At 53.8% G+C, this 24242-nt stretch overlaps 1 protein-coding gene across 2 annotated transcripts; it reads right to left on the reverse strand.

Annotated features, from left to right (window-relative positions):
* Positions 1-1739: 1739 nt before the first annotated feature.
* Positions 1740-24134, reverse strand: CAD (carbamoyl-phosphate synthetase 2, aspartate transcarbamylase, and dihydroorotase). Of its 2 annotated transcripts, XM_007191317.2 has the most exons (45): positions 23847-24134; positions 23468-23607; positions 21169-21298; positions 20157-20299; positions 19843-19984; positions 19485-19656; positions 19096-19281; positions 18812-18924; positions 18346-18491; positions 17957-18088; positions 17582-17815; positions 17234-17455; positions 16846-17034; positions 16476-16600; positions 16166-16296; positions 13365-13477; positions 12876-13120; positions 12413-12659; positions 11950-12048; positions 11537-11761; positions 11268-11450; positions 10821-11039; positions 10378-10545; positions 9584-9766; positions 9360-9464; positions 8685-8924; positions 8357-8438; positions 7890-8056; positions 7560-7724; positions 7284-7415; positions 6861-7062; positions 6295-6485; positions 6061-6201; positions 5749-5850; positions 5254-5350; positions 4922-4972; positions 4585-4629; positions 4308-4477; positions 4123-4197; positions 3389-3601; positions 3059-3184; positions 2709-2864; positions 2522-2623; positions 2240-2334; positions 1740-2124 (listed from the first exon to the last, which is right to left on the reverse strand). In XM_007191317.2, the coding sequence occupies exons 1-45, from the start codon at positions 23926-23928 to the stop codon at positions 2022-2024; spliced, it is 6729 nt and encodes a 2242-aa protein (XP_007191379.2). In that variant the 5' UTR covers positions 23929-24134; the 3' UTR covers positions 1740-2021. The 2 variants fall into 2 exon arrangements, with proteins under 2 accessions (XP_007191379.2, XP_007191380.2); XM_007191318.2 differs by lacking the exon at positions 4922-4972.
* Between the last annotated feature and the right edge of the window lie 108 nt (positions 24135-24242).

The following is a 24242-nucleotide window of genomic DNA, read 5'->3' on the forward strand; positions in this document are numbered from 1 at the left end:
CTGTGGGAATCTGTGTGTGACAGATTCCTAGTACTCGGGAAAATCTCTGATTTGTTTGAATAGCGTAAGAAGGGTAACTGAAGTCCTAGAAAGGAGTAGAAGCGTTCTAGAAATGATACTCTCCTTTCCAACCAACCAGGTCCTCCAGGTACCTGAGGGAGAACGCGTCAGGGTCAGGGGTTTGAAAAGCCTGGGGAGGATTAACATTAGGGGGATTGGAGACAGCTCAGCGACCCCGACGGGCAGATGATGTTACACCTAGTCCCACCCTGCTTCAAACAGTGCCTGTGGTTATGAACTCCTATTTCTGTTGGAATCTACATCCAAACCTCTTGGTCTGGCTCATCAGACTCTCAACCCTAACAATATGGAGCAGAAAGGTCCTGCTGGGTCTCGGTGTATCTCCTCACTGTGCTGCAGACACAGAACTACCACTCCTACGTTCAAGCTGGAAAGCAAGATTCTTCACCCTCCTCCCATCCACCTGGCAAAGCTTGCCCCTTCCTCAGGAACCAGCCCAAACCCCAACTCCGTGGATCCTTCCGACACCGGGAGACCTGTGCTGCTCTCTTGAGAACCAGCTCCCCACACACACCTTAGACTTGTTCTCTGGTTGTCTAGATCTGTGTGGCTTGTCTCTCCCACTGATTCTGAATGCCCTTCAAGCCTGAAATAACTTTTTCCTTTTTAACAGAAAGGTAAGTTTGAAGTCAAGTGGTCCTGATATGTGAATCCTAGCGATGTGACTTTGGTTAAGCCACCTGGTAATCTTCTGAGTGTTCCGCGTCTGTAAAACGGTTGGACGTTTGGCATAGGATTAAATATATGTGGAAAGTTCCTGCTCATGCTAAGTTTTCAAAAAACGAGTTCCATCTCCTTTTCCCATTCCTGCAACTTGCTAATAGCTAACAGCTCTTTGCACAAAGCAGGTTCTTCCTGAATGATGTTGGAGCAGTTTGGACCATTGTGTGCCAATTCAATCTGTAGAAGTCACTGGATGTCTCACCACCTAAGAGGCCTCAAAGTTGAGGATGAGAATTACCTTGTTCATCTTTATACTCCCACTGCACATGGTGCTTTGTACCCAGAGGGTGTAAGTTAGCCTGCTGGATCCAGAAATTTAACGCCGCTAAAGTTCATGAAATGGAATAGCTCACACACTTTGAATGATCCATAGAAGCCCTAACCTGCAGATACCTGAGCTACTCCACCTCAGCCCCCTAGCCCAGGGTTCCCAAGCGAAAGTGCTCCTCAGCCCCCCTTACCCTAGTCCAGGCTGGAAAATCCAGTGAGGCAGTCTCCCAGGGAGAGCAGGTAGGACGGGCTCCTCCCAGCGAGGTTTTGAGGATGCAGTGGCCACCTCAGCCACTGAGGAGAGGACTACCCAGAGGAGAGGAAAGGCCTACGGGATAGCGAACACCACTAGCAGGACGCAGATGCTCAGCCCTCCCTTCCCCACGACTCATGCACCTGGATTGGGGAAGGAGGGCTGGACACGTATCAGTGTAGCGCAGGCCGCAGAGAGCACCAACAGAATGGCACGTTCCTGCCCAGAACCCCAAAGAGCCACCACTCTGAAAATGGGGGACTGGCTGCCCCCCTGGCCAGAACGTGAGCCTGCCCGGCAAGGCTGCTCTCGTACTTGGGAAACTATTCTCGTTTTCTAGAAGAAAGCTCTGCCTATTACACTTAACATCCTCTGCTGAAGCCAGGATACATGCAAGGAAGCAAGAACCAGAGGCAGCTCAGCTGTTTTACTAAGTCAGTGGAAAAGTAACAGTAGAGATTTCAGGTGCAATAAGGGAGACGGGGCCGAGCGGGCCCCAGCATCTGAGGCCCCACCCCCATGCTAGACAGCTCCAGTCCAGTCCAGCGTCTGAAGCGTGGTCCACATGTGTGTGCGTATGAGCACATGACCTATCTGGATGCCCCAGAGCATCTACTAAGTGTGCTGCCTCCGTGGAGGGCACCGGATTCCATGCCCAGCAGCTGGGCCTGAGAAGAGGCTGAGGAGTCGGGCCCTAGAAGCGGCCGAGCACGGTGGCTAACAGAGCCATGCGGATGTACATGCCATTCTCCGCCTGCCGGAAGTAGGCTGCTCGGGGGTCCGAGTCCACCTCCACACTGCAAGAGAAGGAAGAGTTACCATGTGGCCCAAGACAGCCTGAACAGGACTGAGTGCACTCCCAGAGCCAGAACCCCGCCCCCAAGCATATCCTCAATTTTGATGCCATGTCACCTTATCTCATTGACTCGGGGCATTGGGTGCATCACCACCATCTTCTTCTTGGCCCGGGTCATGATGTGGGGAGTGAGGATGAACTGGCCAAAGCACTGAGAAGCAGAGAGGGGCCCCGTTAGCACCTCCGGGCAGGGGTGGCTATGAGCCCACGAGCCTGGGTTTCACCCCCCGGTCCTCACACTCAGTTATCGCAAGCAAGGGACCCAGCCTCTCTGGCTGCTAGCCTCCCTGGATGCCCAGCAGTTCCGGCCCTGGCTTCTCCTCAACCCTCGTGCTCACAGCTTCATACTCCTGGGTAGAGCCGAAGCGCTCCTTCTGGATGCGAGTCATGTAGAGCACGTCAGTGTCGGGCAGCGCCTCCTCAATGCTCTCAAATTCCTCCTGGAGGGTGAGGCCCGGCCAGGGTGAATGCGGTGCCGGCGCTGACCGCCCAACCCAGGTCCCCCACGGGCTCCCAGGGCCTGACCTGCTTGGTGCCGCGGGACGCCACGAAAGCCCGCACGCTGGGGGGCATGCGCAGGCTGGGAGGCGCCACGTAGCGCAGGCTGACGCGATACTGGGTGAGCAGGCAGGCCAGTGAATGCACCGTGCGTCCGTGCTTCAGGTCCCCAACCATTGTGATCTGGGGAGGAAGCCGGTCACCAAGAGGGCCCCCAGACTGAGCACACCCCCACCCCCATTTTAAAGCTCTCGGCCTCAGGACCAGAATGTAGACCTCAGAATGCAGGCAGCCCTGAAATGCAGAAACCACCTCCCAACTGTCCCCCTCTCCAGACCGTCACCAGGCAGGCCTCCAACCCTTGCCACCACCCTCACCGTCATGCCGTTGACCGTCCCAAGCTCCTCCCGGATGGTGAAGATGTCCAGCAAGGCCTGGGTGGGATGCTCTCCGACCCCATCTCCGGCATTGATCACTGGCCTCCGGCAGTGCTTGGCTGCCAGCTGTGAACATGGGGACAAGGAAGGAGAATCCTGTCTTCTGCGTCTCAGGGACCCCCACTCCCTGCCGCAGTCCCACTCCTCCTGCGTCCCCGCACCCATCTGGCCCGACTGAGACCGGCAGTCACAGGAAGTGTGGGCAGGAGGGCCCTCGTGTCCCTGGGTCCAGCCAAATCAGTCCTGCCCCGGCACACAGGCCGGCCTCACCTCCACTGCGCCGGGCTGGGGGTGCCGCAGCACCACGACGTCGGCGTAGCAGCTCATGGTCTGCACCGAGTCAGCCAGGGATTCACCCTTCTGGACGGAGGACGTGGCTTCTGAGAAGCTGAGCACAGCGCCCCCCAGCCGGGCCATGGCTGCTGCAAAGGAGCTGCTGGTCCGCGTGCTCACCTCGTAGAACATGGAGGCCATCACCTTCCCCTGGGGGAGGCGGGAGTCATGTGTGCACACACGTGTTCATCTTGGGGAGCGTGTGGGCTGATGCCTGCCTCCCCAACTTACGCAAGAGGGGTGCTAGAACCCTTTCCTCCAAACCTTCCCATGACCTGTTGTAGCCTTGACATTTCCACCATAGTGTCACTCTGAGCTAAAGGTCTGCCTCCAAAAAGCCATTGTTAAGAGTCTGAACGAGACATTCATTCTCTGGGAGAGAAGGAAATACCCTAGACTTCTCTCCCACGAATACATCAGCACCAACCAAGTTACCAGATTAGCGGGCCTGTGTGCTGGTGCTCAGGGCCTCGCAAGTCAGCTGAATACTGACCAGAGGAGGGCAAACATGGGGGCGGCCTAGAGAAGCAGGACCTCCCAGAGTAGGGCTTACCTATGGAGGGTGTGGACTCATACGAGGGGACCTATGGCAGGGGAGGGAGACCCCTCTGACCACCGCACAGCCCTGCTGACACGGGCCTGGATCCCCAGCCCACAGCCCTGACCCTGACCTTGAGAATGTCGAGGCTCCGCTCCTTCTGCACCATCATGCGCAGCGTGTGTGCCACATTGAACAGGTGAGACATCTAAGAAAGATCCCAAGTCAGCTGGAAAGGCGGTGGCCCCCAGAGGTCCTAGCCCCGGCTCTCCAGATCCTCTAAGCTCTGGGTATCCCCCTCCTCCCTCCCCCAGGCACCTGATCCTTGGTGAACTGCTGGACAGACAGGATATGTTGGCCCACTAATGAGTGCAGCAGGGGTGAGGTCTGGGGGTGCAGCAGGCCAGGGGTCCCCAGGTTCTGGGGCGACGCCTGTCTAGGTACTGGTGGTGGAGGGTAGCAGGTGCCATCAAGGGTTCCCATGAGCTCTGCAGAGTGAGGGACGGGGCAGAAGAGGCTGGTCAGAGGGTTCCTCCTACCCAGGCCAGATCAGAGAGATCCCCAAGGTGAGCGCGTGTTCCGGGGAGTCTCTCACCTGGCTCAGCTGCCTTCCGGGAAGTCTTCTCCTTTGGCTCCTCAGCTACAAAGAGGGCAACAGGACAGACGTAAGCCTGTGGCTGAGGTGTGTGAAGAGCCCCCGCTTCCCCAGGACTCTGGATCACAGTGTCTGTGTTAAACCAACTCACACCACAGCAGCTAAAGCAGGTTAGGTGAGGGCAGGAGAGACTGGCAGCTCTGGGCACGGACACGTGATTTCCCACAGGGGCTGTTGTGTGTGATCAGTGGTGCCCTCCCGGGACCCTCCCAGTTGGCAGAAGGATCCTAGGCAGGGGGAACAGCCAGGCTCACACCAACCAACAACCTGGATTTACCCCACGCTCTGCTGCCCCATGGGATCCCAGCTCCCAGGCGGAGGAACACAGCTGCCCACAACAAAAAAGGGCCTGTGAGAAGATGCCGTGGGATGCCTCCCTCATGCTGGGCGGGCTGATTTAGGCAAAGGGGGGCACAGCAGGTCAGAGGGCAGCAGGAAGGACAAGGTAAGTGGACAGAGGTGAGGTGCTGGGGGGTGCTGGGACAGTTCCTAGGCCACAAAGCCCCCAGCCTCAGCCCACCGGGGACACTGCGGGGGAGAGGAGCCCATCCCGACACATCTCTAAGTCCAGGTGGCCCCACCCTCCACGTCATAGGACCTTCCTCTTACCTGGCAAACCTGGGTCAGAGGCTCGGTGGATTCGGGGCGGCAGGTGGAAGCGGCCATCGGGAAGCGCTGGGACGCCCCGGCGGGGCCTCTCTGGGGTCTGGAGAGACAACACTGGGTACTGACCTGACCCTCCTCAAATTCAATCCCTCAAGAAAAGCCAAACTGCTCCCTGTCTGCTAGGATTCTACCTCCATCATGTCCCCTCAGCCCCCCCTCCCACTGGGCTGCCCTCAAGAGGCGCGGGCCCACTGGCCTCTCCAAGACATCTCCCTGGTTGGGTTAATAATGGGTTTGTGTTTCCTGTGGGAAGACTCCTAAACTGAGAGTTAATTCTGTGTTTTGCAGTAGAGGGGGTAGGTGGTGAGGATTTTAAGTGTTAAGTGATGAACGTTCCACCGCCCCGAACCACCAATGAAAATGTTTATGCTGTTAGCCTCGCCCCTGACTGTACCCCTCACCCCCTCCCCCCGCCCCAGCCCAAAGCAGCACGGATACCGTGGTTAGCTCACTGGCGGCGGGGGCCGAGGGCGTGAGCTGGGGAACAGCCCCCTGCGGCCACTTGCGTACATCCTGTCCATAGCCCGGCGGCACCAGCACCTGCGGACAGAAGGCAGGGGCGGGCAAGTGAGCCAGACTGGGGTCCTAAAGGGGTGGAAGCCAGCGAGAAGAAAAAAATGCCCTGGGGACCTGCACCCACCCGCACCCAGGGCAGTTGAACGGGTAGTGGGACCACAGAGATGTGCTGGCGGGGGGAGGAGAATAGCACGAGCAGGTCACAACCGGCCCGGGCATGGGCCACACACATACCTGCCCATCAATATAGGCAACCTCTCCTCGCAGGACCACACGGCGGACGGTGCCTTTCACCTTCTGCCCTTCAAAGGGTGTCCAGTGGGCCTTGGAGAAGGGCATGTGGTTGGGGACCGTCCATTCGTGCTCCAGATCCACCTGCCAGAATCACGGGTTATGCCGGGCACGGGCTGCAGCGTGGAACAGCTGCCAGGGCTGGAGAGCCCCTGCCCCCGGCCCTCATCCCCACACCTCCACGTAGGTGTCCTCCTGGGGGGGCAGGTGGAAGATGCGCCGCGGGTTGTGGTGCAGCCGCTGCAGCAGGTCGTCCAGGCTGAGCCGGCCCTCGCTCACTGCCGTCAGCAGCAGGGGCAACATGGTCTCCAGCCCCGGGAAGCCGGGGGGTGGCTGGGGCCCACACTTCTCCTCCACGGCGTGGGGGGCTGGGAGAAAAGAGCATGACCCCCGGGACCAATCGCCTCCACCCACGAGAGGTCACGCACGCCACCAGGACGGTGCCTCACTACCAACCCCGATGCTAATTTTTTCTGGGAATCAGAAGGTAGGGAAACTGGGACTGCTGTCATCTTTGCGCGCCCACACCTTTCACCCACATTCTCTCATTTACAGTTTACTCATCTGCTCATTCGTTCTTTCAGTAAATATTTATCAAGCACCTATGACAGACCAGGAACTGTATTAGAGGCTGGGATCCTACCCAGATCAAGGCCCAATCTTCATGGAGCCCAAGGTCCTTGCCCGTGAGGATGGGGCACGAGCCCGCCTGGGCAGAGGGGGTTCGGCCTGGGCCCTCTCACCATGGTCGGAGGCAAAGCAGTCGATGACGGCCATGTTCTCCCATAGGGCTTCCACGTCCTGCCGGGAGCCAAGCTCAGGCCGAACCTCCCCCTTCCCGGGCCCCAGACGCTCCAGGTCATCGCGGCTCAGGAACAGATGGTGGGGCGCCACCTCACAGGTCACCGGCAGCCCCCGTGCCTTTGCGGCTTTAATCAGCAGGATCTGGGGGAGAGCAGGGAGACCTCGAGGAGGCCTCCCTCCAGGCCCCACCCTGCAAAGTCCCCGCAGCCAACCTCCCCTCTCGGAAAGTCATGGGGCAGATGTGCTGGGTACGGGCTCCAGGCTCCCCTGCTCGTCCCCTGCCCCTCTCCTGCCCCCAAGGACTACCCTGATCACCTGGAGTTACTGGGAAAGCAACAGGGGCACCTCTGCTGGGCTCTCACCTCTTCCTTCCGCGCCACGTGACAGATGTGGACCGAGCGCTGGGTCAGCTGGGCCACCATGAGGACGGCGGCGACACTCTGCCGCTCTGCGTGGGCCACAATGGGGAGGTGGGATGGCCACGTCTCGAAGTGCTGGGGGCAGGAAGAACATTCTGGGACCGTGCAGAGCCCAAGCCCTCACGGAGCTCCTGACTCTCACTGCTGCCAGCCCACTGTGCGGGGCCCTCAGGCCAGGAGGTACTGGTTGGCTGCCTCCTCTCACCTGCCCACCCCTACCTCCATCCACTGGGCCACACTGTCCAGCCGCAGCTCAGAGAAGGTCTCGTTGAGGTAGAGCTTCAGCCCTGCAGCAGACCCAGCCACAGCACCCAGGGTCCCTGCGTTTTCCGACGAAGCTCCGAGGAATAAGGCATAGTCACAGCGGGCGCCGGCCTCTGCCAGCTGGAGAGGGTACATTTGAGATTAGGCCCCTCAGCACCGGTGCCAGCTTGGCACCCATGCGTGGCCTGGGCCCCCGGGGAGGGGCAGAGGGTGCAGGGTTCAGGGAGGTGGGGGAGGCTGGTGGGGGCATGTGGATCACCAGGAAGCAGGAGAACAAGGGCTCACCTTCTGTGCCAGGGCCAGAGCAGGGGCATCGATGATGGGGGGCCGGGTATTAGGCATGGCACACACCATGGTGATGCCCCCGGCCAGGGCAGCCGCTGTGCCTGAGGCAAAGTCCTCCTTGTGTGTCCCCCCTGGTTCCCGCAGGTGCACGTGGACATCAATCAATCCTGGGAGAACACGGAGGCAGCAGATTAGAGGAAGATTCCGAGACACGAAGGGCATCAAGGAGGTGAACTGGGGTGGCAGGAAGATAAGCAGCGACTGATACGAGTGAGAGGTGGTGAGGTTCGTCAAGGGCATCGTAGATGGAGGAATAAAAGAGCTTAGAGTGAGGAAGATTCTGGGCCCTCCCCACTCTGTACACTCCAGGGCAGAGTGGGCCCCACGGCCATCCTTTGCTGCACCCAGGGTCCATGCCAGCTTCTACCAGTGTCCAGAAGCCAGGTTCTCTCAAGAGATGCACTTACCAGGTAGCCGCACGAGCTTCTGGGAGGTCATGCAGTCAACATGCACCTTCAAAGGAGGGGCTGGCCCAATCTGTCCTAGGGCCTGCAAGGTGGAAACCACGGTCAGCTTTGACTTAAGGGCAGCCTGGGAGGTGCAGATAGGGATTGGGTTTTCCCATAAAGCAGGCTTCTGCCTCTCTATACCCACCTTCTCTCTCTGCAGCCACAAAGCTTGATTACTAGCATGGCTGTTTCGTACTGAGGTTTCCCAGCCCCAGGGCACGCTCACTTCTCCCTCCTCCCCCACTGACACTGGCCGCCCCCTTCCCGGCACCCAGGTGTCAGTCACCTCCACAAACAGTTTGGTGCACTTGATATCGATGATGAGGGGCACGGAGAAGTCAGCGGCCAGGCGCCGGGTGCGGTAGCCCTTGGTGACGAAGGAAGAGAGACGCCGGCCCCCGGCCCCACGCATGGACAGGTTAATCACTAGCTCGAAGTTTTTCTCAGCGAGCTGCTCCAGGATGCTTCGCTGTGGTGGACTCTCTCCATCCACTGCTTCTTCAAAGTGCCAGTCCACCGCCGTTACCTGTGGCCCAGAGACAAGGTCAGGGCCAACATGAGCCTGGCAGGGGCCAGGAAGGCCAAGCTGAAGGGAGGAGAGGCGGCCCAGGAGCCCATGAGGAGGACAGGGACCAGGCTACCCCTCTTTGCTACAGGCAAAGCATTTTTCTTGACAAGAAAGGTATCTACACTATGGTTACCAAGGACTCTGTGGTATGAGCCCACACATCACACAGAAAGATAAAATTCTGGAAGGAAACATGCCAAAATGTTAACAATGGTGGCGAGATCATGAGGGAATTCTTTTTTTCTCTTCGCTTCCCTGTATGTTCTACTGCTCTACATGGAATATATAACTTGTACAATGACAAGAGAAGCAGGGGAACAGGGAGAGAATTCCTGGGTGCTCTCACACCCTTGGAGAGCGGGCAGCGTGGGGTAGGGCGGGAGCAGCCCATACCTTGACGCCGTGCTCTGTGTAGAAGTCAGCAGTGCCCAGGCTGGCATAGAGGCTGTAGCCCAGGCTCTCCAGCAGTCGCACAGTTGGGAGCAGCTCACTTTTGTTCTGAACCGAGAAAGAGGATGAGGCTGCGTTTCCCCCGTCTTCCACTTCAAGGTCAGCCCTGGCCCAGGGAGCCAAGGCCATCTGTCCCCCCAGCTTCAGGCACCCCCCGGATTCTGTACCTTATAGCTGCCAATGGTCAGCAAGATGTTCTTCTTGGGGATCTTAAAGCCAGTGCTTAGCATGGCCTTGAGGTAGGCCTCACAGCGGCTCTCCCCAAAGCCAGCCACTTCCCCGGTACTGGTCATCTCCACACCCAGCACCACGTCAGCACCCGCCAGGCGGGAGAACGAGAACTGGGGCACCTGAGAGAGCAGGAGGTGAGTGAGGCCCAGGCATGAAGGGCCCATATCCTGCACCAGTGGGGTGGCCTCAATCCCCTCTCTTGGCCTCCTCCAGGCAGCGGGGTGAGCCTTCCCTGTGCTGCTCCACGTGAACCCACCAACCATCAGCTGCTTCCCAAACATGCTCGGCTCCCCTCAGTCTCCACGAGGCTACTCCCTGGCCTTGGAACGCTTCCTCAACAAGCTCGGCCAATCTCAAATGTCACATCCTGACCGTCCTCCAAGGCTCATTCCAAATGCCACTTCTTTTCTTGAGCCTTCTTGAGGGTCACCACCCTCTCTGGAAGTTGCACCTCCTTTAGCGTTTTGTTTTTATCTCTACTATGCAGGTTTATCACACACTGTTCTAGAAACAAGCTGTTTTTGGACCCGACTTCTCTTGCCTCCCATCACTAGAGGGGAAGCTCCTAAGGGACAAAGACCATCTTATTGCCCTGACGGCCCAGGAAGGCCTTGCCCACAGGAGGTGCTTGGTTTATACGTCGATTGACATACAGCTTGCGCAGGAGATGAACTCCCTCCGCTATTCGCCTCCCCGCTGACTGCTAACCTCGGGCTTCAATCCTCCTTACCTTTACTCCCACGACTCCAGAGCCAGTCATGAGCCCCACAGGCTCCACTTCTTCCCCCATGATGACCCGTGTGGCCAAGGCTACTAGGTCCACACCCAGTGTCTTGGAGACGAAGGGAAAGGAGCGAGAGACACGCACGTTGCATTCAATGACTTTCAGCTGGTCGTCCTGGGCAGAGAGGGATTGGTCGGGGCTTCCACAGGTGGACTTGTGACACCACCCCAGTGACCTTGGCTCTTCCCCTCACTCATCATTCTGTGGGTCATCAACCCGGGACAGGGGGCAGGGTGACTGCTACAAACCCTGACAATACTGTGGGCTTGAGCTGTGACCCTGCCCCTCCAGCTTTCCTCCTCCAATGAGGGCTCCCTGGCACCAGGGCCAGCACAGAACAAGGAGGCACCACGGACCTCTGGTCCCTGCCTTTAGCCCCCTCTTACTACCTTGGCAATGAGCTGCAGATTGAAGGGTCCTGTGACCTGCAGCTCCTGGCCCACAGCGTGCACGATGGCTTTGATCCGCTCCAGGGTTTTGGCAGTGATGTCCTGCGGCGGGGTCACCAGCGTGGCATCACCTGAATGCACACCTGCGTTCTCCACGTGCTCGGAGATGGCGATGGCTGCCACCACACCATCACAGGCCACAGCGTCCACATCAATCTCCTAGTTGTGGGGGGGTGGGGGGCGGGTGGCGTGCAGGGCAATGTGATGTAGAGCAAGGGCCATTTTCTTCTCCCACTTGCCCCCGCAGGAAGCTTCCCTTCCTTTAAGAGCCCTGGCACAACCCATCCTACCCAGCCCACTGTGCCTACAGACTTCTGTAGGACCAGAGAGGGGAGTCGCCTCCGAGGCTGGGAGCCTGCCTGCCGAGACTTGTCTGCAGCCTCCCACCTTGGCCTCCTGGATGAACTTGGAGATGACCACGGGGTGCTCCTTGGAGACAGCTGCCGCACTGCTCAGGAAGCGCTCCAGGTCCCCATCGGTGTAAGCCACATTCATAGCAGCACCACTTAGCACATAGGAGGGGCGCACGACACAGGGGTACCCCACGGTCTGGCAGAACTGGCGAGCAGACTAAGGGCAAAGGCAGCTTAGCTGGGTTGCTCACACTCACCCGTGACATCATCCAGCCTCCAGCCCCCCACCAGGCCCCAGCCCACCTCTAGGTCACTAAGCTCCCTCCACTGAGGCTGGCTGATACCAATGGTGTCCAGGAGCCGGGAGAACTTAAAACGGTTCTCAGCTGAGTCGATGGCTTCAGGGGAGGTGCCCAGCACCCGGCACTGTTGCCGATGCAAAGCCATGGCCATGTTGTTGGGCAGCTGCCCGCCCATGGACAGGATCACGCCTTCAGGGTTCTCTAGCTCATAGATGTCCATCACCACCTACGGTGCAGGAGGAGAAACAGGTGTCGGTAGCAGACAGGGTCAGGGGTCTGAGCCTTCTTGCTCACCGCTCTTCATCCTTCACCCACTTCCCCTCAAACCCCACAAGTTCCAAACAGTCTTGGGTCCGTCAGCCACTCCTACTTGACTGGCCTCCCAGGCTAACAGGCAGCCTTCATCCGTCTCACCTCAAAAGAGATCTCATCGAAGTAGAGTCGGTCACACATGTCATAGTCGGTGCTGACTGTTTCTGGGTTGTAGTTCACCATGATGGTTTTATACCCCATCTGCCACAGCGAGGGGAATGACATTCAGCAATTAGGTGGGAAGAAGAGCACCGAGAAAGTAAAGCCAAAGCAGTACTTCAGAGAGTACCACCTCAGCTGTCTCTGAAATTGCTGTACAGGACGGCTGCCTTGGGAGGGAAGTAAGACCAGCGATGAAGGTATCGGAAAAGCAGATACAGAGTTCTGGAGAGGAACCACATGTGAGGCACAGGATGGCCTAAGGGGACCCCCCAACCCAAAGCCCTGTGATAGATGTAAGGTGCAGCAATGACTAGAAAGTGCCAGGATTGAGTGCGGGTGGAAGGCAGCTGCCAAAGCTGATTAGAACAGCAGAGAAAACCATATGAAAGACTAGCTCTTGGACCTTTCGGAGCTGCTGGATGCAGCCCACAGCACACCAGTCAAACTCGACGCTGGAGCCGATACGGTAGACGCCAGAGCCCAGGACCAGGACATGAGGCGTTCGAAAGCTGAGGTCATGGGTGGTGCCCCAGTATGTCAGGTACAAGTAATTTGTCTGGGCTGGCCATTCAGCTGCAACTGTGTCAATCTGCTTCACCGCTGGGCAGATCCCCAGTTCCTGACGCAGCTTGCGAACAGCCAGCTCTGTGCTAAAGAAGAAGGGTCAGAAACATAGGCCCTGGGAGTGGGGTATGGACCAAGTAGAGGGCGGAGATCCCAGGCAGGGATCAGAAAGGAAAATTCCCAGGGACGAAGGTCAGAGGCCTCCAAAGCTCCCCACACCCTCCCCTCTGAGGGCCCCTCACTGGTACGGAGGTTCTCTGCCCCACACTTCTCAGCCCGAGGCCCTCCCCGCCATCCCTGACCTGAGAACTGCGAGGGCAATCTGCTTGTCTGAGAAGCCGAGGCGCTTGGCCTGCTGCAGCAGGTGTAGGGGCAAAGACTGTCCACGGTGTTGCTCCAGCAGCTGGGTGTGTGCTACGATCCGCTTCATTCGGTGCAAGAACCAGCGGTCGATGCGAGTAAGTTCATACAGGCGATCCACCGAGTAGCCAGCCCACAGGGCAGCTGCCACCACAAAGATGCGCTTGTCTGTTGGAGTCTCCAACTCCTAACGGGGAGAGGGCAGACAAGCTAAGCCTCCGTGTCCTCAACTGTAGAAACAAATCTAGTGATACGTCCTCATAATAATGAAAAATGAGAAATGAAATCACTGAATTCTCAGCAAAGTGAAAACACAGCAAAGGTCCACAAGTGACTGGTGCTAGTATTACTGGTAACAAGCTCAGGGGCTGGGGACAGAGAGAAGCAGGGTCTGTTCTGAGGGTACTGCCAGGGGAAGGGGAGCCGCTTACCATATCACTGACGGGCTTGACTGTGTGATCAAAGCCCACGCAGTTCTCATCCACCATGCGCAGAGCCTTCTGGAAGGCCTCCTCAAAAGAACGCCCAATGCCCATGACCTCACCTGGAGGAATACCATGTGAGGACTGAGGGCCAGAGGGCAGAGGCAGCTGGGGGCACGCTGCCCAGAATGTCTGTAGTTGTTTTTTTTTTTTTTTTTTTGGCCTCAGCTTGTGGCATGCAGGATCTTAGTTGCCCAACCAGGGATCGAACCCACACCCCCTGCAGTGGAAGCTTGGAGTCTTAACCCCTGGACGGCCAGGGAAATCCACAGAATGTCTGTAGTTTACAGTCAAGTCCCACGGTGGTGGGATTTATGGTGTTTCATTGAGAATCTTACACTTGCACCTCTTCTTCCTATCATTTTCATGTTTTGTGCTTATTAGTGAAGTGAAACTAAAATGCCTAAAATGGGCATGTGGATACTGGAACATGTTGCAGTTTTACCACAGAGGCCCCATCCCTGATGGGTTATCCAGTTATTCGGTTTGCTTTATTCATATTGTGATGACACCATCTGGGATCTGGCTCATCCTTTAAAACTTTTAAAAAGTCTGGATAACAGCAAGATGATCCCATTACTCCATGAATCCATCCAGAGCTAATCACATTTACAACTATCACTTTAGAGTACTTCCTCCTGGACTTTTTTCAAATATGTTTTATACATGATCATAGTAGACATACAGCTTCTATCCTGCTTTTTCCCTCATGGTAGGCTTGTTCCCACATTCTATGTCACTTTATTACCAGCAGTTTAACTCCTGTATGATTTACCATAATGTAACTGCTCACTTACTGTAAGACATTTAGCTTTGACGTGTTCATCATTCTAAGTGAGGCTGTGATGTTTTCCGTGCTTTAGGTTATCTCCTTAGGATACCTTTCCAGAAGTGCATGGGCAATAGGTAAGATAAATCTTCTGGCCCTTGATAAGTATTAGTGGCTTTATAGAAGTTTGCGCTTTACAATACAAAGTATAAATTTAACCAATCTTCTAAGAAGTGTGTATAATCATTTAAAACAAGTTTTGCTAATAAGCAAAAATAATTATCTCATTTTAACTAGATTTCTAACTACTAATAAGAGGGAATTTCCCCCACCCCCCAGCCCTGCTTATTGATTTCCTGTTCTATAAAGTTTTGTTCATGTCCTCTGACAACTTACCCTAGGGTCTTCAAATATTCCTTACCAAATGTATTTTTCTGTTTACAATCCTAATATTTGTTTCTTTAAAAAATTTTTAAAAACGCCAAGATGGTACCAGTAATGTTAAGTAAGTGGATGAGTGATTTTGTTCAATTCCTTTGTGATGTGGTTATATTATAAAAGCTTTTATCTTGGGTAAAAGAGAAACCCAATGCACTCATACATGCAAGCCTAGAAAAATCCTGGAATCATATATATCCCCAAATTAATCGCTGTATGACAAGATTACAGGTGATTACTCTTCTTTGGTTAAACTATCTTTTCTAATTTCTCAATGATTCATGTATCTTACTTGTATAATAAAAGTTACAAAAAGTTACCATGGAAGATCACACTCCAAGAACACTCAAATAGATGTAAGATACTTAAAATTAAATGTCTCATCTAGGAATCAATTTTTGATTGTCCTATTTTCAATCCACTTCTTTTAGCCACAATTTATGGCTTCATTCCCACGTTTATTATAATTTTTACATAACAGAATTTCATCTCCAGAAGGAACATCTTGGCAGTCTTGTAAGATTTCTAAAAGTTCTGAAATCATATCTGAGCTTAGACTTACATGTTTAAAGGCTACTATTGTCTTAATGGAAATTTGGAGCACAGTAAAATGCTATTATCCTTACCTAGTGGCACTTTGGTACACGCACATGCTTGTTTTAATGGAAATGCTTTGCAGGACAAACTAAGGCAATTTAAAGGGTCAGTATAAGGAAGCATACTAACTCAATCCCAGCATGTTCTCCACTGCTTGGAGGCTGACCATCATGCCCATTCATTATTCATTACTAAGTGTCCCTGTTTTTATGAAAAGGTGTCTGATGTCCTGCTCTGATCTTAGACATTGTACTAAAAAACATTTCATTTAGTGACCATGGCAGGAAGTGCCCAGAGAAGGAGATACGCTCAGCATGGCTGCCACTGCGTTGACTTGGCCTTAGAAGTGTTCATAGGAAAACAGCAGTCATCGTTTCCCTGAAGCAATCAGTATTTAAACGAGCATGGAGAACAAACTGTCACTGGTAATAACAGCCTAGTGACGAGGCCATGGGCAAAATGCCATGAAATGCCGTGGGTGGAGTTTCATGGAACTGGTCTCACCCGTGACAGGCAACGTAGTGTAAACAGAGGAACATATGCAACTAGCAACGGATCTAGTTTTCAGTTCTTGGCTCCGCCCTTTACTCAGGCACACACTTTCCTTCTGTGGGCACCTACTTACTCATTTGTAACATGAGAGAAATGAGATAGTCCGATGGCTATCACCCCATCCCAAGATTTTTGACATGCCATCTGGGGAGTGGAGGTAGCATGTGTATTCTGACAGATTTCCAGATGCCTTTGATTCCCGCCCCTGAGGAGGACTGCTATCTTAGTTGGAAATATCCCTATTAGTTCTGAGAAACCGTGTTCCCAAGAAGCTGCTCATATAGGAGCTGAAAGATCATGCCAGGGAACTGACTCTATGACATTCTAGATTCTTGGGACATGTGGGACCCCATGAGGTGATCTGGGGAGGGGTCTCTTGGGATGTGTCTCTCACCGACACTCTTCATGCAGCTCCCAATCTTTGTGCTGACGCGGAGGAACTTGCTGAGGTCCCAGCGAGGAATCTTCACCACACAATAATCCAGACTGGGTTCAAAGGCTGCTGTTCCCCCTGTCACCGAGTTCCTGGGAGCCATCAGGTGAGGGTGCCAGAAAGACAGAGCAGGAGATGTAAATGGTGAGCTTCCAGATAGTTCTCTCCATCCCACACATCCAGCCAATGTCCTTTCCATGTTCCCTGTCCCATAATGTTTTTTTTAGCTCCCCACCGCCTTTCCTCCCTGATCTCTCCCCAACCCTTGTACCTGAGTTCAGGTAGAGAGATGCCCAAAGCCAGCTTGGCTGCCACATAGGCCAGTGGATAGCCTGTGGCCTTACTGGCCAGGGCGGAGCTGCGAGAGAGCCTGGCATTCACTTCAATGATGTAATACTGCAAAGAGAGAGAACAGAGAAAGAGTTACCAGATAACTGGCCTAGAAGGTCTGCCTAGGAAAGGTCTCCGAAAGGCAGGAAAATAAAGCAGCATCCTCCAACCCAAGGCCCAACCCTACCGAAGATAATCCCAGCTTCTACTCCAGGGTCTGTAGGGTTAAAGGGCCTCTTGGCCTAAAGGCCCCAAAATTATGGAAGGCGGTCCAACAGCTACAGCATCAGCTCCACGGCCTAGGGTCTCACCTGCTCAGACTCAGGATTCAAGGCATACTGCACGTTGCACTCCCCAACAATTCCAAGGTGCTGAGTCACCTTGATGGCCGTCTGCCGCAGCAGCTGGTACTCCCTGTCATTCAGCGTCTGGCTTGGAGCCACCACTATGGACTCCCCAGTGTGGATGCCCAGTGGATCTAGGTTCTCCATGTTACACACCTGTGAAGGGAGAGTCCCAGAGTGGTCACTGCCAAAGGGAGTCAGGAGAGGTAGGAGGCTGCATCCCAGGGTCCTATTGCCTCTGGAGACGCACCCATCCTGGGTCTGAGGGACATCGAACTCTCAAAGATGTCAGCCGGACCCCGGCTCTTACAAGAACTCATACTGCCTGACGCTACGCCCCTCCTCCGTCACTCACCGTGACACAGTTGCCATAGGTGTCTCTCACCACCTCGTACTCAATCTCCTTCCATCCTTTCAGGGACTTGTCTACCAGCACTTGGCTGGTATGGGCAAAAGCTGGGGCCACGAGAGCAGAGAGCTCCTCTTTGTTAGAGGCAAAGCCAGAGCCCAGGCCCCCCAGGGCAAAGGCTGCACGCACCAGCACGGGGTACCCCAGTCTCTCGGCAGCTGCCTGGGCCTGCAATGAGCAGAGACAAACAAATGGGATCAGGCCTTGACCGCGTGCCGTGCAGAGGGCTCCTGGACCCGGAGAGAATACGGTGTCAAGGAAAAGACACCCGTCTACCCCAACCGTGCCTCAAACCTGCTCAAGAGAGTTTGCTGCCTCACTGGGGGCCACGTGCTCTCCGATCTCGGCCATCCTGGAGGCGAAGGCGCGCCGATCCTCAGTCAGCTCAATGGTCTCCACAGGTGTGCCCAGGACCCGGACCCCATACCGAGCGAGCACCCCAGCCTTGGTCAGCTCCACACCACAGTTCAGAGCTGTTTGGCCCCCAAAAGTCAGTAACACGCCATCTGGGCGCTCATTACGTATCACCTGAGAGAGGAGAGAGGAATAATAGGCATTAAGACCCTGGGGTTAGGGAGTGGATCAAAGAATTTGGAAAAACCCAGAGTGACACAGGATCCCCCTGCCCACGTGGGTCCCCTCCTCAGCCTAGCCTCACCCGAGTCATACCTGGGTTACGTAGTGAGGTGTTATTGGGAGGAAATAGACCTTGTCAGCCAGCCCCTGGGAGGTCTGCACGGTGGCAATGTTGGGGTTGATCAGCAACGTCTGGATGTTTTCCTCCTTCAGGGCCTTGATCGCCTAGGGGGACAAAAAGGGCATATCGGCCTCGAATGCAGAAGCAAGATTTTCAGTCTTAGACCGGTATTTCTCTTCCTCTTCTCCCCTCCCTGGACTCTCAGTCCCTAAAAACCCACTTCCATTCCTCACCACCTCACCTTTCTGCACGTTCCCCAGATCTCCTGGGTCACTTCCTCCCTACAACTAATGTTCATGCCTCAGCCCTATCTGCTCCTGAGGGCCACACACCCAGAGGGTCAGGGACACACGTGCTTTACCTGAGAGCCTGAGTAGTCAAACTCTCCGGCTTGGCCAATGGAGAGGCCCCCTGAGCCCAGAATCAGAACCTTTCGTGGTGGTGGAAGCCCAGAGCCTGGGGTGGGAATCCCAGGGAGACAGAGGCGCTCAGCCAGCCGCTCTCGAACTATGGAGGCAAAGAAAGTCATAGAATGTTAGAGCTGAATGAGACCCGAGAGGTCATCTAGATTAACCCCTCACTTTACAGAAAAATCAAGAACAAGTCATGCCTCTAACGAGTGGCAGAGGCAGGACCAGAAGCCAGGACTTGTGATTCTGGGTTCCTTTGAATAGAAGAAGCATAAATGAATCATCTTGGCCTGACTGCCTTCCCACCCCTCCCGCCTAACCTCCCAAACACCTATCAGTTTCCCGAGACAGGTCCATCTTATGCCTCTCCTGGAGCACATTCTTAGATCCACAACCCAGTTCTACTCGAGTGCTTACCTGTCTGGCCCCCAGGGTTATTGGTGGTGGCTTCTTTCACAGTGTCCAGAAAAATATCAAAAAGAAGTTCCATATCTGAAGGGCCAGCCTGGTGCTCTGGGTGAAACTGGACACTGTTGAAGAGAGTGGATCACGAAAATTGCCATCATCATCGGCAGCCTTGGAGGTAGGTAGTGGGAAAGATGATGGGGGCCACTGCTGCGCTTTACTTTTTGATCTTCAAGTCCCAGTGGGCTTCAAAGCTGTACAGATCCAGTCATCATGCCAGAACCACCCAGGCTCACCTGAAGAAGGGCAGGCTCTCATGTACAATGCCTTCATTGGAGTGATCATTGGCGTTGGTGAAAAGAGGAAGCCAGCTTGCTGGCAGTGAGTCTGTTTCCACAGCAAACCCATGGTTCTGGGATGTTAGAAAGCAGCGCCCAGAGCCCACCAGCAAGCATGGCTGGTTATGGCCTCGGTTCCCATACCTGGAGATGGAAACGTACTGAGTCACAGGCCCCTTTCACCCTCCCTTCACTACTGTACCAAACCCAGCTCTTGCTGATCTCACAATTCTCACCAACCCCCACTCCTATTTCAACACTAATAAACACCAACTCTACTCCCATTCCCAAGACTCCCCACACCTCATGTCAGAGGTGTGGGCACTTCCTCTCCCCACAAGTCCCACCTCATCTTGTAAGTCTTGGCCCCAATGGCTAAGGCCAACAGCTGGTGTCCCAGGCAGATCCCAAAGACAGGTCGGGGGTTCGGTTCAGATAAGACACGACTCAGTGTGGATACCACGCTGGGATAGGAGGCGGGGTCGCCAGGGCCATTACTCAGAAAGAGACCCTCATACTCTGGAGTGGGCAGAAAAGATGATGTCAAAACCCGTGGTTCAACTAGAGAGAAACACCACTAGAGCAAAAGCCCTTATCTCCACCTTCTTCCCTGCAGCTCATTTTGACTTCCAGCAACTGGACCAAGGGCCAGATCTTCCACCCATGCTGTTTGTCTGTGACCTTGTACAGACCTAAGCTACTCACCCTGACTGTCTAATGCGTGGTCCCAAGGTACCACAGTGACCTCTGCCCCACGCTGGCACAAGCATCGGATCTGATTATACTTGAGGCCACAGTCCAAAGCAAGGATCCGAGGGGTACCCCCTGAATTGAATACCCGTGGAACCTGAGGAATAAAGGGCGATGGTTGACAGCTGTTATTAGTAGGTATAATATGCACACACCAATCCCTACCTTGGAGGCCTCTTCTGGTTCTCCCTCAAGTGTTCACCCCCGAGTATGGGCAGAATATAACTACTGTGCTTAGTCTGGAATACTCTCCCACTCTACCTCTGTACCTTAATGGAGACCTCTGGCACCAGGGCACGGGCATTGGGGTCCAAGAAGGGCAGGGTTGAAGGCTCCGTCCCATCCTGGACCAGCTTTCCCAGCAGAGACCCTTGCTCTCGCAACTTCTTAGTCAGCTCCCGAGTGTCCACTCCTGCCCAAACAGCAGACTGTGAGAGATCACTCCCCCAACGCAGTCACGCATGACGTTAGACTTCCATTCCAGAGCCTGAGTCACACACAGCTGTTCTATGGGCATCAAAAATCCCGGGCTATCCTGCTGGAAGTACCCTACCATGAAGTACTCTTGCCCTCAAATATCACATCTGAATTGAACCACCACTCCAGATCTGTTTACAGAAAATAATACCAAGGGACAAAAGAACACGCTAAATGACAATACAGGAATGTAATCAATAAAATGCAGACTGTGGGGTACTCTAAAGGAAAATCAACTGTTCGTGTCAAATAGGTTACAAGGCCCATAGAGTAAAGATTATCAACCAAATGCAATGTACAGACCTTGTGTAGACCCAGATTCAAATAAACAAACAGTTTTTAAAAAATCAGAAAATTGGAGAAATTTTAAACATTCCTTGTATATTTGATATTAAGGAATTACTGTTAATTTTTTAAAGGTTACGGTAATGTCACTGTGATCATGTTTTTACAAGGATTTTTTTTTTTCATAGCTATTGAACTATCTGTGGATGAAATGATATTATGTCTGAGATTTGCTTCAAAAGAATCTGGGAGTTGTAGTAGTGGTGATGAAATAAGTTTAGCCCTGAGTTGATGAAGCTGGGGATTCATTATTCTATTCTCTCCTTTTGCAGGTTTGAAATTTTCCATCTGAGTGAGAGCTCAGTTCCTTCCCCCAGCTCCAGCCCCCAGTCTAAAGCTTTCGAATCAGGTACATTGTATCACAATCTTGGACTCAAGTCCCAGAAGCCCCCAGAGTCCTTGATTCTTTCCATCTGGGTATCCGTGCTCCACTCAGACACCCCTGTGCTTGCACCATACCTTGTAGGCCAGGTATGCCACGCTGTTGCAGCCACTCATGCAGGGTACGGCTGGCACTCCAGTGGCTGGGTGTGGGGCAGCACTCTCCCACCACCAGTCCTGCCACGTGGATCCCCGAGGATTCAAACCACTGTCGATGGGAGGAGGAGAGTGTGAGAAGCTCAGGGCCACACACCTCCCTGTAGGGCCATGGACCCTTGTACTTCAGCCGCACTGAATGACCTGTCATTCCTTTAACATGCCAAGCACCTCGTGCTTTTGCCTTTTATCAGCAATGCTGTCCCCTGCATGAAACACTGAACACATGGGCCTGGGGTGCCTGATTAGTCATTGAAACGACACTTTCCTTTTCCCTTCCTTTTCTTCTATCCCCTTTTCCATGAAGTCACCCCCATTCTCACCCACTGCAGCTTCTGTCTCCTCCTTAGAGCTCACCTAAGTTCACTTTGTTTCTACTTGACTCGCTATTTCCATTGTATTACAAATGTGTCCAGATGTCTTCATCAGAGAACTATGAACTCAAGAGCAAGGTACCTGACACATGATAGTAGTCAGCGTTTACTGAGGGCCCACTTGGTGCCAGGCATTAGAATAGATGCTGGGGGAGGAGCATGAGCATAAAAAAAGACAAGGTCCTGTGTTCAGAATGTTAATTTGCTACCTAGGGAACCAGAAAATTAACAAAGTAAGGTAGATAATACAAGATCATAACACAGGGTGTGATAAAAACAGTGTAGAATAGGCAAGGGCACAATACCTTACTAAATAAAAACAAAGGTTCAGGGTGCAATACTAGGCATTATACCACCCCCACCCACCCCCACTTCGTAAGGGATTATCATTAAATAAAAAGGTAATGTACGGCTTCCCTGGTGGCGCAGTGGTTAAGAATCTGCCTACCAATGCAGGGGACAAGGGTTCGATCCCTGGTCTGGGAAGATCCCACATGCCACAGAGCAACTAAGCCCGTGAGCCACAACTACGGAAGCCCGACGGCCTAGAGCCTGTGCTCCGCAACAAGAGAAGCCACCACAATGAGAAGCCTGTGCACCGCAATGAAGAGTAGCCCCCGCTTGCTGCAACTAGAGAAAGCCCGCATGCAACAACGAAGACCCAACACAGCTGAAAATAAATTTAAAAAAAAAAAAAAGGTAATGTAAATTTGCTACTCGATGTAAATTTGCTACTTGATAGATAAGCTTATAATAACTAAGTAGAGAAACAGATTGTTTATCTGGGAGAAAGTGGCATATTTAAACTACATCTGCTTAGTGGTGGAAGGTTTGAAGAAAGATGAATGTAATCTGAAGGCTAGTTTGGCAGAACCCTCCATGGCTAGGTGTCTGCACATGGACAAGTGCATTTACAGCATATGTGCTACAAAAGCATCCGTGGTGGGCTGGTGGCTCCAGGAGGCCTTACCTTGGTTCTGTCAGGGCCTCAATTTTGCAAGGGTATAAACTCAACTTTGACATCGTATCTAGAGTTGACAAAGTTGAAGACTTACGTCAATTAACCAAGATAGTGCATTATAAACTAGAATGCAGTGAATTTATACAGAATGCAGTGAATTTATGTGATGAGGAATGGTTCTTCCAGGAATACCAAGCATGTCTCTTTCCTAGACTTTCCTTTTCTAAGTGTCAGGGTGATTGGGAAAGCATATTAAGAATTAAAGGCTCAGTAACCCTAGAATTAGGACAAAGTGAGTTTTGAGGAATCCTACGCTGGAGGCTATGGCTACTCTACAATTAACTTGTGTTTTTTTTTTTTTTATTACTTGAACTCTCAGAGGGCAACTTAGTTTCCAAATTCCAGACGAGGAGGAATAGGAGAAACTTCACTGAGAAGGAAACTGAGTTTCGTATCTACATGTAAGAACTCTACTGAAAAGTGGTAAAGAATGAGGCAAGGTAAGGAAAGCAGGTTTAGAAGATGATAATCAACTTCATTGGTTTGGTAGGTGAACTGTGACCCGCCATCACTGAGAAGGGTGTAACCCTAGTTTCCAGTCTCTTTCCCATTAATTTATGCACTCTTAAAGCACTGCTCCCATCACATCACTCTGCTGCTAAAAAATTTTCACTGGTTCCTTACTAGAGCCCAGACTCTTCACCTTCGCCTCCAGCACTCGGTGCTTCTCAAGGTGTTACCTAACAAACCCTGCAGAGTGCCTGTCTTATCACTTTAGTGTGTACCTGCTTTCTCCAGAATGCCTAGCAGAATGTCAGTGCCTTCACTAACAGTTAACAATTACTGATTTGAAAAGGAATGTAGTGAAAGCACTGGATGTGGCTACCTTGCTGAGCCCGAACTCATCCACTTCATCTGGGGGGATGCCGTAGTTACCAATCAGAGGATATGTCAGCACTAAGATCTGTGCTTTGTAGGAAGGGTCAGTGAGGGCCTCGGGGTAGCCGACCATACCGGTTTGAAACACTGCAAGAAAGAGGCAGAGCTGGGGCTTAGGCAGGGCACTCTTCGGAGCACTGCCCCGAGCGACGAGAATGCCCCAGTGGAGGCTGCCCTGACCGTCAGGGATAAAAGGGGTCGGGCTGGGGAATGGCGGGGGAGGGGGTGTGCAGGCGGGGAAATGGCGGGGTCTGGGCAGGGCAGGCTGGGCAGAGAGGGGCAGCAGAGAGTGGGATGAGGTCGGCAGCCAGCCCGGACTTGCTTACCCACTTCCCCGGCAGTCGACACAGCGGCCCCAAAGGGCTGGCCCCGCAGGACCGACCCGTCCTCCAACACCAGGGCCGCCATGGGAACGGAGCTCAGAGGCCGGGGTGATTACAGAGTAGCGGGAAACGCAGCAAGCCCCAGCGGATGCTAGAACCACGTGAGGACGGCGCGCCCGGAATCGGTCCACGTGGCTAGCCGCGCCGGTGTCTGGATCAAAGGCGGTGTGGACCGCGCAGGAGCCCAGGCACTCTGGGCGGCGGCAAACTGCGGCGGCGCGGGTAGCTGGCGGCGTGAGGGGCGGGGCCAGGAACGTGAGGGGCGGGGCCAGGGCAGCGACCGGGTTGGGTCACCTCCTCTACCCTGCGCGAAGCGATGGGATACCTGAGAAAACCAGC

The sequence above is a fragment of the Balaenoptera acutorostrata genome, chromosome 12, assembly GCF_949987535.1.
Source record: "Balaenoptera acutorostrata chromosome 12, mBalAcu1.1, whole genome shotgun sequence".
In the NCBI taxonomy this organism is placed as follows: domain Eukaryota; kingdom Metazoa; phylum Chordata; class Mammalia; order Artiodactyla; family Balaenopteridae; genus Balaenoptera; species Balaenoptera acutorostrata.